This window comes from Schistocerca cancellata, chromosome 4 (assembly GCF_023864275.1).
Source record: "Schistocerca cancellata isolate TAMUIC-IGC-003103 chromosome 4, iqSchCanc2.1, whole genome shotgun sequence".
Taxonomy (NCBI): domain Eukaryota; kingdom Metazoa; phylum Arthropoda; class Insecta; order Orthoptera; family Acrididae; genus Schistocerca; species Schistocerca cancellata.
Genome location: NC_064629.1, coordinates 176,553,620 through 176,567,326, shown reverse-complemented (window position 1 = coordinate 176,567,326; position 13,707 = coordinate 176,553,620). Strand labels below are relative to the sequence as shown.

Sequence of the window (13,707 nt, the reverse complement as noted above, 5' to 3'; positions counted from 1 at the left end):
ATGCAAATTTGCTTTATTGTCTGCCAATAGGACAAAACAAAAAGTTTGACTCATCAGTTGATGTATGTTTCCCAGTAGATGTCAGTAGGCAGGACACTGGGAAATTTCCCAGTAAACACCAATATAATTGCCAAGTTTGTGCGTAAGGATACTGTTTTGTCTAGGATCAACAGTATATTCAGAGTGTCCTAATGATAAGAAATTACTTAATCAGCTGAATATTAAAGTGTTAATGGAACATGAGATGTCATTTTGGTACACTCAGAATTGGGTAAGATGCACATAATTATTCCTGCAGTGCTTAGATCTAAGGTACTACAGATACTACATAAATGCCATTGGCACATAGTTTGATCCAAACACATCGCCAGATAGCAGTGCTGCTGGAAAAAATATTGATAAAGACATTGAAATGATGTTGACCAAATGCCACATCTGTCAGAAATATAAGACAGTTCTGCCTCAACATTATTTCTGTGTCCACAGGCATCAGAACCCCGGTCATGAGTGCATATTGATTTTGCAGGACCATTTCTCCAAAGCAACTGGCTCATTCTCATCAGTGATTTCTCCAAAGTTACATTTGTGATACAAATATTGTAGATATCTTCAGCTAAGACTATTCAGGCTTTTTCAAAGATCCTCTGTATTGATGGACTGCCAAAATCTATCGTCATTGGCACACAATTTTCTTCCTAGGAATTTAAACTATTTCGTGAAACCAACAGCATTTCACACTCTAGGACTGCACCGTTTCATTCTGAGGCTGATGGACTCGCCGAAAGATTTGTAGAAACTTTCAAATCATACATGACTAGGCTGGTTCAACAGTACAACAAATGCAATGCTTTATCAATCTTCTTCTCTCAGTACAGAGCCACTCCACATGATGCACAATCTCTGGCAGAGAAACTCCACAAAACAAATTTTAAAGCCAATTGTGAATTCACATGCCGAGCCTCAACAACAGTCAAAAGAAAATTTTGTAAAACTGAATTATCCGGTATCCATTTCAGTGTACAGTTATGAGAAAATGATATGGGCACCAGCCTTAATCATGGAGTGGTTTGGCAATGCTATGTTCAAGATTAAATGTCTACATGGAATTGCAACATGCCATAAAAATCATATTGAGCTGTACCGCATGCATGTGCATATAGCCAGAACTCATAGACAGTTTTCTTTTACAGAATCAGAAAACCCACATGGTACTGTGCCCTGCTGTGTTAGGGTGTCATCTATGTACACATCACCATGCTAGTGTTTTCAATAGCATTATTAACATAGAAACAAAGAGTGGCACTGGAGTGAGTGTTGCAAAGAATAAAATGAAAGGCATTGCCAATACGTCTATCACTGATGGTCCTTTAGTATTTGTAAGTTGTAATTTTAGTGTCAATATTTTTAATAATGATACTTTGTCATGGTAATGGTGGTTTTACTATTGCTTTGTAAGACAGGTTATTGTACATGTGAGGTAGCTAATAAAGATCTGGGCAGTTTCAGTTTAACCTTTAACTTAAGCTTCTACAGTAAGAATTTCCTTTTTGATGTAGTTTTCTGCTTCAGAAACTTTCAGTTCTACTTTATTCCATCTGGATTCTGTTGTTGCAGTTACACTTTCCTCTACATTTCCCACTCTTTGATCCAGTTTTTGTACCTACTTATGGAATAGCAGCTACTTGGTTATGTAACTCCTCTTTGACTTGCTCAGTTTTATTAGAAAGTTCAGTTTTTGTCATCAGAATTCATTGGTCTACCTCCTTAAAGTCTTTGTTTCTTTCTAAAATTGTGTTATCTAACATCTTAATGTTTTTGTTTCATTTAGAACTTTTTTTTTCTATTCTCAGAATCTGTCATCTTATTTGCAAAGTTCTTTGGAACCTCAACCATTTGACTCTGAAATCATGTTAATCTGTTTACACATTTGCACTAATAAATTTTGTAAACTTAATTCCACATTGCTTTCACTTTGATCTACACCTGCTTGCACTAAAACAGATGCATTGAGTGCTATTGTTTCTGTAGTTGCTTGATGTAGTTCTACCACATACCCCTCGTCCAATTCCCTTTTAATGTCTTCTAATGACATTGGTAGGTAAACCACGTCCAAAGATTTGGCTGCCACTATCTGTAAAAATTAAAATATAGATGTATACAGTCATGGACACTGTTCCCTACTTTCACAGAGCACAGCACTGAAATATGGCAAAATATTAGAAGTGTACTTAACTTGTCTCTTTTAAAACAGATATCCATAATTCAGGCTTCACTGTCAATCTTTTTAAAGCTGCCATTTCATCTTGCTGTCCATGTTGGTGCTGTTAAGAACCCTTATTGCTCTTGATGACAAAATATCTGCTATAATGTGATCGCCTTACACAGATGTTTATCAGAAAACAGTATTGGTGTTAAAATACATCAAATGTTAACAATTCTTTTGGATAAAATAAATTTTGTTCTAGTGCAATTATACATATTTAGTTTGGGACATTAATAGTCAGGTACTTTGGCTAGAAACTACTTCTGACACTTGCTCTACAAAGCATATTACAAAATCAGTTTTCTTAAAAATGTGACTTTTCGATCACTGCTCAGTTAATTTAATGACATAAAAATGTAAGTATAATTTTGGTGTTAGAGGCCGTACAAAACAGTTGTGTTTTTAAGTTGTAAATTATGACACAAATTAAATATTACTTATTTCAGTAAATCCTCAGTCTAACAAGTTTGACAAAATGTGGGAGGTCTTTTGGATTCTGTCACCTATGATTTCTATTGATATGTCCGCCTCCATATTTGAGTGATTCATGTGGCTGAATGCCATGTGAGAGAACTGGTTTTGATTCCTGGCCAGGTCAGAGAGTTTCGCCACTTGGGGGCTGGGTGTTGTGTTTTCCTCATCACCATATCATCATCATAAACACGCAAGTCACCCAAGTGGCTTCAAATAAAAAAGACATGCAGCAGGTGGCCGAACTCCCCGAAAAGGGTCTCCCAGCCAAAATATGCCTTACGCACATTTCATTTTTTCTAATGAGGTACATACTCTTCATAAGGTAAACACCTTTTGTAATAAAATGTAGTTATTTATATGTTTAATTAATATCAGTGTTACTTATATTTTCTGGTAAATTTGAGGACTATTTGAGTATCCCAGGTGCAAATGTGGCTTTGTGACCACAAAACAAACATTGAATTAGAGCTGCCCTCTTGTACAAGTTATCACTGGCTATCTAATGCTGTATCAATCAGGCCACAGGAATGGCTCTAAGACTTCTAAAATGAGGTGGGAAAATTGCATGTGGGTGTAAAGACGGCCATGTCTCCAACATGTTGGGTTGCAAAACTGGCCAAATCGTAATTGGTTGCAAAAGAGGCTAAATCTTAAGATATCATGGCTGCCGGCAAAAGATATGGATGCAGATCTGGACATTAGGTACACTTTATAAAAACTGTGGTTTTGAGCACTGTGACTAAAATGTTTAGGTTGGCAATATTGGAGCGTATGAGAAGACATTGTTTTATGAGAAACTGACCAGCCAGTGCGCTCATTCCACTGTTGATTTTAGAAGGAATTTGTGGTCAGTTTTATTGAAGGACAGTCTGAAATGTATGAGGATAGTGAAGAGGAAACTTCTACTATTGAAGACCATGTCGACAAGCCCGATGAAAATAGTGCTGAGAGTGACATAAATCATGACAGGGAAGAGGCCACAACAAACTGTAGTTCCAGGAAGAGATGAAAGAGTATAGAGCAATAGTAACAAAATGTTGAGTTAAAGAAAAGATAAGGAGGGACACTTCTTACAGTAATATTCAAGTATTTATTAGTTGAAGATTTAATATTGTTGGAATTAATGACCTAGTCACATAAATTATCCTCTTCTTAACCTCTTCATTGCTGGGTAACCTCTGCTAATATAAAATATAATTCTCCATTCAAACTCCTTTCTCAGTAGTTCAATGTTCTTGAAAACAGAATCTTGAACTTTTCATTGCTTTGACATAAATTAATATCAGTTGCATTTTAATTAATTTTATTTTACATTTATCTTTATGTACCAAACGAAAGGGTTTCCACAGATGCTGAACTGTAAATATCATGCTGGAAAGCTGAAATGTAAGCAACTCACTATGCCAGATGTCTGGCAGATCCATGAAAATTTTTATGAAGAAAGTAACTGAGCCTTGCAGAGGAACTATATTTGACAATACTCACCATATCTTCTCCTTGAAAAACTGAGCTTAGAGGGGACAAAGTGTCAGGAAAGCAACTAATCATGAAGTTTGTACTCCCAAAAAGATGTGAAGCAGTTTCTGAAAGAATTTAGGTTTCTAGAGCAGCTTTTATGAGGATTTTGCAGATTAAAAAAAGAGAAAAGAGACTCAACAAAATTTGTCAGAATACCATGAACAATTTCTCACCTGCAACCAAAGAAAGAAGAGTACGTGACAGAAGAACAGAGTTTTACAAAGATAGGAAAGCTACAGTTATCAGACATATTGAACATTTCACGTCTATCAAAAGTCACTGCTAAAGAGGAAAAATGCTTCATCACCAATATCTGAGCAGGGAGTTAAATATGAAAGTAATTGGAAATGTTCTGTGAGAAATGTCTCAATCTGGATGGTATTCCACAATAACTGTAATATCATCTTGAGAGTACCATACACTGAAACATATTCTACATGCTCGTTCCTACAAACTAAGATTTCCCTGGAAAGTTTTTGAGCAGAAGCAGCTTGTGGGAAAGGGCGAAAATCAAAACAGTCAGGTTGAAGAGCTTGATTTTGAGCTTTTGGATACCAGTGATTCCCTAAACATTGTTTAAGTTATTTTACCTTGTGATCATTTCTTCAAAATATTTCATTTTCCAAAGATTTGTTTCTGGAGATATCCTATGAAAGGCCTTGTCCACATTAAGTCTGAATTGAATGATTAAGACTTTCTAAGGTTATTACTGTCCCTTGTAATAGTTCACGTTTTGTATGTTTATGTAAAGGGTTAAGCCTCTTTAAAGATTTAAAATAAAACAAGTTTTCAGCATTTTGTTTGTTTAAGCTTCTTACTTTTGCATTATTTTAAAATATGGCTGTTGTCTACCATACTTCTTGACATAGCCAGATATGCACCTGAATTACTTTTGCGGCTGGTTTTACAACCGATTGCATTTCCATCATGGCCACTGATGCAGCTGCACAAGCAGCTAACTTGACCATTTGATTGCAAAATGGACTAACCATAAATTTTGATACAAAAATTAGAATTTAGCAATTAATGTAAGATTGTAGAGATGTTCATTCTTAGGTAGTTAAGATTTTTCCTTTTTATTGAGAAAATAACCATGTTTGTAACACAGCTTTGAGAGCAAGGGTACTGTCTCCACTTTTCACCAAAATCTTTTAACATTGACTTGCATCTGGGCTAATAATTCATGAGTTGTGGGCAGTAACTGACTACATTGAGAAGTATTGTACTTTGTTGCCTTGTTATTTATTAGTGTTGCCTTATTACATATTTTCAACCACAGTAGTAGTTTTGGCATGTAAATAAACATTGCCAATCGGTAGAAAATAAGAAACTTCCGGGCAGATTAAAACTGCACGAAGTTTTTATCTGCTAGGAAGTTTCGTATCAACACAAACTGCTGCAGAGTAGAAACTTCAGTCTGGTAGAAAATAATTCAACTTTTATGCTATTAAGTATCAATGGCTATCGGAATGGCTTATAGAAGCTTATTGTTCCAATTACCAGTGTTATTTATTAAACTGTAACATAAAAACATCAACCAAAAATTATGATTCCCAGCATCTTGTGATTTTGTACTCAGCAACGCATCCTGTGACAAAGTGAATTGACCAATACCATACATGAAGTGTTACACTTGGTGGCCAGGAGATGCTGTTGCTTACATTAATGGTCCTCCATTAATGAACAGCCCACACTCAAGACAGCTGCATGTGTAGCATGTGCTGTTAGTGCATATAGCTGAAATTAAACATACAGTCATTCACATGCTGCCAGGTGACGTACAAAGATTTAGATAGCATTGTCACAAAGTGCCAAAAAAGCTTTCTGGGCCAGTTTTCTTTTGGTCTCCATGCACTGTGTGTGTGTTTGTGTGTGTGTGTGTGTGTGTGTGTGTGTGTGTGTGTCAGTTTACCTAGGTGTGATGTTGGTTTTGTAATCACTTTGATACAATGTGGAGCCTAACTATATGTGCTTGCTGTGGTTAGTGATAGAGCTTCATTGCATATTCAGATGAAAATTAGTTGTAGGAATTTGAAGTTGTGTTTAAACCCTTGTTTAAATTTATTTCAGATTCCATGTGGAATTACATTTCAGTCCTGGTGTCAATTGTTGTGTTCAGAAAAACTTGCCTCCAGGCCCAGGGTTCAGGCCACACAGCAGAAATGAGACTGGGAGCACACCTTCAGTGGTGAGTTGTTCTCATTGAATGTTGAAATGTTTAGCGCTGTAACAATATCAAATAGTAAACTAATTTAATGATTAAAGGCAGTTTCTGAAGTAATGATCAAGTCACTACAATAACACAAAAATAAACTGCCACAATTGTACAGTTTGTGTTTGTCAACTCCTTCCAAAAAGAACTTGCTAATTAAAATTTAGAAACAAATAGTCATTTGTTCAGGTTACATTATGTGCTTTGTTATTCACGTGGGGAAAAAAATGCAAAGGATAATTGCAGTCATTCAGATTATTTTGTATTCATCAATAAATGCAATTCCCAGAATGAGATTTTCACTCTGCAGCAGTGTGTGTGCCGATATGAAACTTCCTGGCAGATTAAAACTGTGTGCCGGACTGTGACTTGAACTTGGGACCTTTGCCTTTCGCGGGCATGTGCTCTACCATCTGAGCTACCCAAGCACGACTCATGCCCTGTCCTCACAGCTTTACTTCCGCCAGTACCTCATCTCCTACTTTCCAAACTACACAGAAGCTCTCCTGGAGCTTGTGTTTTTTTGGAAACATCCCCCAGATTGTGGCTAAGCCACGTCTCCGCAGTATCCTTTCTTCCAGGAGTGCTAGTTCTGCAAGGTTCACAGGAGAGCTTGGAAATTAGGAGACAAGGTACTGGCAGAAGTAAAGCTGTGAGGACAGGGCATGAGTCATGCTTGGGCAGCTTAGATGGTAGAGCACTTGCCCACGAAAGGCAAAGGTCCCGAGTTCGAGTCTCGGTCCGTCACACAGTTTTAATCTGCCAGGAAGTTTCAAATGCGATTTCACTCATGAGTGACTGAATTACAGATAGCCACTTTCTTGAAGAAAGTCTGCTCCTAACTAACAGCAAATAGAATAGTTTCATATATCACATGAGTGAGGTGACATCAGACCTTTTACTGGCTGTCAACATGATCATTGACTGCAGGGTGGGCAAGGTGCCCAATATCAGTACATTTAACTGTAGCCAGATAGTGTGTGGCCATTGCAAGGGATACTCTAATATCAAGGTTGCTAGGTGTTGGGCTTTCTGCATGCCACCATTTCAAGGGTATACTTAACTTAATCTGAACTGAGGTACTATTATTGCTATCAGTCAGCTTTGAGGTGCAACAGTGTGTCGACAAGAATGGTTACTGTTGACTGTCAAAGCCAGTAGAGGTGTAAACATGCTACAATGAAGCAAATAATTCACTAAAACAATCTCCTACAGGAGGCTCTCAACTCTCTTTTGAGAATGTGCATGACAACCATGCTGGCCCAAGCCATCGCAGTACTTCTTATTTTCTGTGCTGCAGTTTCACGCTCTGACAATATCTTTTCTCTGACTTATTCTCTAGGACAGATTTGCTGCTGACAGCTGAGATTCCTCATTCAACATAGAGTTTGGCTTCTCCCACTTCATTCCCTTATTTTACAACACACATTTTGGTTAACTTACATTCAGACAACACATCTGGATTTTCAAATTTTTTTTACAGATCTTGCAGGGAAGGTTGCCTGATACACATCTCAGTTGCCAGTTCATGTTGGGGGATTGTCAGGTATCAGTATGACGCTAGCCCCCTGACCCGCAGTGATCGCACTATTGATGCCCGAGCTACCACCTCCTTGCGTGTACCGAGGTGTCGGTGCCTGTCACGTTGGAGCACCAAGTCTTTGGTCACTGGTCATCATGCCATGTATCCCCTGCCTTAGCTGGGTGGGGCCTGTGGGGAGAGACCTTGTTCAGAGTAGGCAGCATTGTGGCAGATACTTGGTATCACGAAATGACCAAAATTGTTAGCTCCCCTCCATGGTTACACCATGAGAGGAAAGCAAAACAGAGCGAGTTGCAGACAGCTACTCCCCTCAATTCCTGTTCTGCACCCAACCAGATCTAGGATCCTTTCTCTCTACTACACCAACGTTTTGTGGATAATACTGAAAACATATTTATCAAACTCTCCACCATTAGAAAATGTGAAGAGGTTCCATTTAATTAAGATGGCAGATCCTACCCAGTCCTGGGTGTTGTTATCTTGTAAACAACTTGGTGATGTACCTGTTACCATCACATTCCATAAGATGCTCAGCATATTACAGGTATTAATTTTATACCAGTACCTAATGCGGCAGACAGATGAAGAACTGCACCAACATTCGGAAAGGAGAGGGATCAATGTCGGACATCGTGTATGTCAAGGCCCACAAAACAATGATCTGGACATTGGAACACTCATCCTCACATTTGAGGTGGGGGGGGGGGGGGGGGGGGGGATTTGCTTCCAGGAAAAGTCAAAACCATCTGTTATGACTGTGATGTGAAGCCATATTTCCCACCCGTGATGTCGTGTTTTAAATGCCAATACTTTTGGCATATGTCTTCCCAGTGATCATTCAATCCAGTTTGTGGAGACTGTGGCTGGCCACTTCATGAAAATTCACATCTGTGCTACCACCAGTCTTTGTCATTTGTGGGAATGACCACCCTCCCCGATAATCAAATTGTGCTAACCTAGCCATGGAATGCAAGATCCTTGAACTGCAGTTATAGATCACCTATCATGTTTTGAAGCTTGGGGGGGGGGGGGGGGGGGAATGATGGTTTGTATCCAGTCTCAATGACATCGACCTTTGTCCTATTGTGGCAAGGTTGTGAACAGTACCTGGTGTATTTATAGCCTCAATGTCAAAATCTGGTAGTCCTGCAAGTACACCATACTGAGGGGGTGACGGGCACTCCTCGCTCGTGGTTCCTGCAAAAATATCTTTGGGAAACACTGCCTGTACCCGTATAGAGAAGCAGAATTCTCCTCCGATGTCTAACTGCGACAGTGCTCCCTTTCGAGAACTGTCTCCCTAGAAATCCACAGATAAAAGACCTGTTATTAAACAGTAGCTGAAGGAGTTTTTGTGTTATTGATTTGAGTGGTTTGTTGTTTGTGAGTATGCTTACACAGTTCATTGAAGTATCAGCAGTGTGTTTACATTTCGAAGCTTGGGGTTGCAGCTGTAGCGATTCTTAAGCTAAGTTCTGACAAAGTTGTTTGTGCGCTGTTGTTCAGATATTAGATTTAGTAGTTTTCAATGGTGTCTCATGCTGTTTCTGGTGAAATAATGGTATAATAAACTTTTGGAAACTTTTGTCCACTGTGTTTTACAGAGTTGTTTGTGCCTTGAGGTCATTCATTAAATTTAGCACAGTAGTTTTCAGCTGGAATTTCGTATTGTTTGTAGTGAAATATTTCAATAAAACTTTTGTTCATTGTGTTTAATTTTGTTGAGTGTTCCAGTGGTCACTGAATTTTCAGTTTTAATATAAGAAATTCTGTGAAGTTTTTGTGGTATTGGTATTACTTGGGTTTTAGTAGTACTAGTAAATGTAGTTGCTTTCTTAGTAGAGAGTGGAATTCGAGATCACTATTTTTAGTTCTTTAAATAGTTTTACTGTTGTAATTGATCTTGGGTAACACAGGCATTTAGTTTTTTCTGTAACTGTTAACATTTTACCATGAGTGAGAAGTGTGACCACATTTTATTTGTAGTGACTCGATATGTAGTCTCCAGGCTGTTGATCAATGGTACTCTTGTTATCCAGTAGTATCTGCCACTAATTAAATCCTCTATCTGATCTTAACCATGCTACCTATTCAGCCATCTTTCTCTGTATCTCAAATTGTGGGGTATTCCAGGGAATAAACTGGTGACTGACTGACTAGACAAGCAATTACTCACACAACATTTAGTTTAATGATCCCAGGTGTGGATTTATGGATGAAAGTTAGACCTGTCCTCACTTGGAGATGGAGTTACATCTGGTGGGCTACTGTCCCCTCTAATAAACTCTGCACAATGAAGAGACTGCAACTGTGTGGTGTTCCTCCTACCTTTCCTTCTGGAAGGAATCCACCATCCTAGGTCGTCTCCACATTAGTGCTACCAGATTAACCCATAGTTCATGTTGTGGTTGTGGAATCTTATAGATGGTAGGTCATATTCTGTTCCAGATTCTTTGCCTCTAATATTAGCAGACAACTTATGCATGGTTGTAATGGTTCTCTATTTTCTCTGTGAAAGTCTGGGTGACCCTTGACCATACCTCGTTTGTCATCTGCCTTGATCGTTCCTCTTTTAGTCTATTTTCATTGCTTTTGGATGCATTAGCCCTTCTTTTCTCCCATACACCATTTTCTATTTTAATCTAGCATGCCACTGAATATTGGGTGCTGTTCCCTTCCTTAAGAACCTGACTATAGGTTTCTCCGGCCAAGGGTGAGTCATGGGATACCCTTCACTTGCTCTGACTTATGTACTGGTGCAACCCATATATCTTCACTTCTCTTTAAATTATTTTTCAGCCATGGCATCAATATTGCTTTCATTGTCTCAATTTTATAACTCCTACATGCTTCCATAATCTGATCAACTTTCTGGCTGACATCATTGACTCCAGATTAACTATTGTACACCCACTTGGAGCTGTAGTCATCATTGAAAAGCAGTGTGGGATTGTAATTAATGCGTGGTGCTCAGGTTTAGAAAAAGAAATGGTATTGGTATATTTGATTTGTGACCAGACAGCACCGCTTTAGTCCGGCCACAACTGTCAATTCTTTGAGTGCTGTGGGAGATGGTTAATTTTCAACCACAACAGATGAAATATTAGTTCACTTTATTACATGAATGAATGAAAAGATTTACTTTACTTGAGGCAGTTCTTTGCCACAGGACAACTTGATAATTTACAACTGTCACCAACTATGAAAACGTCACAACAGTCACAAACTGTTCTCTTGAAGTATAACATTAAACATTAAAACAAGTACATGTTCTGCTGAGACTTTGACTAACACTGTCCTACTAGATGATGTCAACTGCTGAAGCAGAGGTCACAGACAGGTTCAACTTATAACCCTACCATTACTATTGTAATTTAGTATGCTTTTACCTAAATAACAGAACCCCTGTCTATATTGCCACATATAACCCTCTTACTAAAATTTTGTTTCATTCCCAAATAAAGTACTCTATGGAAGATAGTCCTGGCAATAGGAAAAGCTAATCAATAGAGTTACCCTTTTTACAGGATTTGACAATGTGTTGTGTCTAATGATTAAGTAAATCGGACTATGCAATTCTTTTCCTAAGATCTTACCCAGCAGTTAGAAAGAAATGCAGTATGAATAGTATTATATTTAAGCTGGGACAACTCAGTTCCAAGTTCATTTAGTGGTTTAAAATATATACTAACAGTTGACAGCCTATCCAGGCAATGAAACGGTGAAGTACTGGAAAAGCAGAAGCATGAATTTTGCCTACTTTCTTGCTGCAGTTTAAGTTGGTTCTCCAGGTAAATATTACTCCATGTAAACAATGTTGGTGCAGGCACTGGAATTTCTTTTTGACTACTACACCCTTATACATTAGTTTTAAAAGAGAAAAAGCCCAATAAATAACTTCTAGGAAGCTAATTCCCCCCCCCTCCGGGGGGACGACCTTTAGAAAAGCACTTTCTATAATCAACAAACTTAAATACTGAAATACTTAGACACTAAAGCACACACTTTGTATACTGAATATTTCACTTCAAGAAAACCTCTTTCTTACTGGAATTTACTTTCAAAAGCTATTACTCTTTGGTCTAACTCTGTATAGTCATTTAACAGATTTTAGTAACTTGGCATCACTCTGATTGAAATTTACGTAAGCAGACTTTTACTTTAATACTTTGCAAAAGTATTATTTACAGAAAACCAATTTAAATGGTGGCTCTTTATATTAAATTGGCACTTCATAAGTCTGTAAAACAGGATACTCGGATTAATCAAACACCGGGAAGGAACCCTATATAGGTGTATGATTAGGATGAAATAACAGGGTGAACCAGTTTCTTTAAAGTTCAAGAATGATTATTAAAACACAGTTTAAATTAATGGTTCATGCTGTACAAAAGTAAAATACAAAAAAAATCTTATCTGGTGGCTGTAGGCTTGAGGGTGGCGAACAATTACGACAGCTACGCTACCCACAGTACAGCCTGCAAGTATTTTGCTGTATGCGCTCAATTTCTTTTCTTGGCTTCATTCAATTTTACGTACAGTAGCCCATCAACTTGCAAGTATGCTGTAAGCCGTTTACAGTCTTCATCCGAGGCAATTTTGTGCAAATTTGCAGGCAAAGCTTCCCCTGTTCCACAAGGGTGTTGCACAATCACTGTCGCCTACAGACTGTGTGACTTACTCCCCACACTTGCTGTAGGTAGCACCCCAATTCACACTCGCCACCTTTTCCACTCCCCAGAGCCACTTCTATTTTAAATAAAAGCACACTGGCATTTATATAACACCTATTTCTTACATTGTTCCTAAGCGTGACCATTTCTTACAATTGCCATATTTATATCAACATGAATAGTTTATACACACAAATATTTTTAAATGCAAAATCTCATCAGAAAATTATTCAATGTAATAAACAATTTACGTAGTATTTTACATACATTAGTCACATGCAATACAAAGAACTTCAACCTCCAGTATAGTACACTTTAGTTTACATATACAGAAAATATAGTACTAATATGAAAATATTTTAAAGCAAAAAAATTATAAAATTTAGATGAACCATAAACAAATATTGTTATTAACTCTTGCATGCTTTACACTATGTTGACGTCAGTGACAGGGTGCTGCTGTTGCCGAGAGTGAGCCCTCGCCAATGTCTGTGGTATTGATTCTCATTGCTGACTTTGCTGTAGCACGGCAGTCTTTGGGCGGTATTACAGGTTGCTCATGGGTATTACATGGCAAGGATTGCCAGGTGGTGGTTTCAGAGACAGCTTTGAGGAACTGAAACACTCGTATGAGAAAGATAGGGTATAACGTAAAAATAATCTGTACTTTTTAAGAAGTCAGGGCTTTTAATTGTTTTTACCTTTTTTAATTAGTCAAGAAAGTGAATGATTGATTTTTAGCATTACTAGAGGACTTAATGGACAGTATGTATACGGAAGTGCCAAAGGAACTGGTATAGGCACGCATATTCAAATACAGTGATATGTAAACAGGCAGAATATGGTGCTGTGGCCAGCAATGCCTATGTAAAACGACAAGTGTCTGGTGCAATTGTTAAATTGATTACTGCTGCTAAAATGGCAGGTTATCAAGATTTAAATGAGTTTGAACATGGTGTTATAGTCGGCACACAACTTATGGGACACAGCATCTCCGAATTAGCGATGAAGTGGGAATTTTCCC

At 38.0% G+C, this 13,707-nt stretch overlaps 1 protein-coding gene across 6 annotated transcripts in view; it reads left to right on the top strand.

The window, feature by feature from the left end:
- Positions 1-13,707, top strand: part of LOC126185177 (inositol hexakisphosphate and diphosphoinositol-pentakisphosphate kinase) — a 578,601-nt gene that overhangs the window by 426,752 nt on the left and 138,142 nt on the right. For all 6 annotated transcript variants that reach the window (XM_049928024.1, XM_049928027.1, XM_049928022.1 and 3 more), the window contains exon 20: positions 6,326-6,443. In XM_049928024.1, coding sequence (XP_049783981.1) covers positions 6,326-6,443 — 118 coding nt within the window. The remainder of the gene's footprint in view (positions 1-6,325; positions 6,444-13,707) is intronic.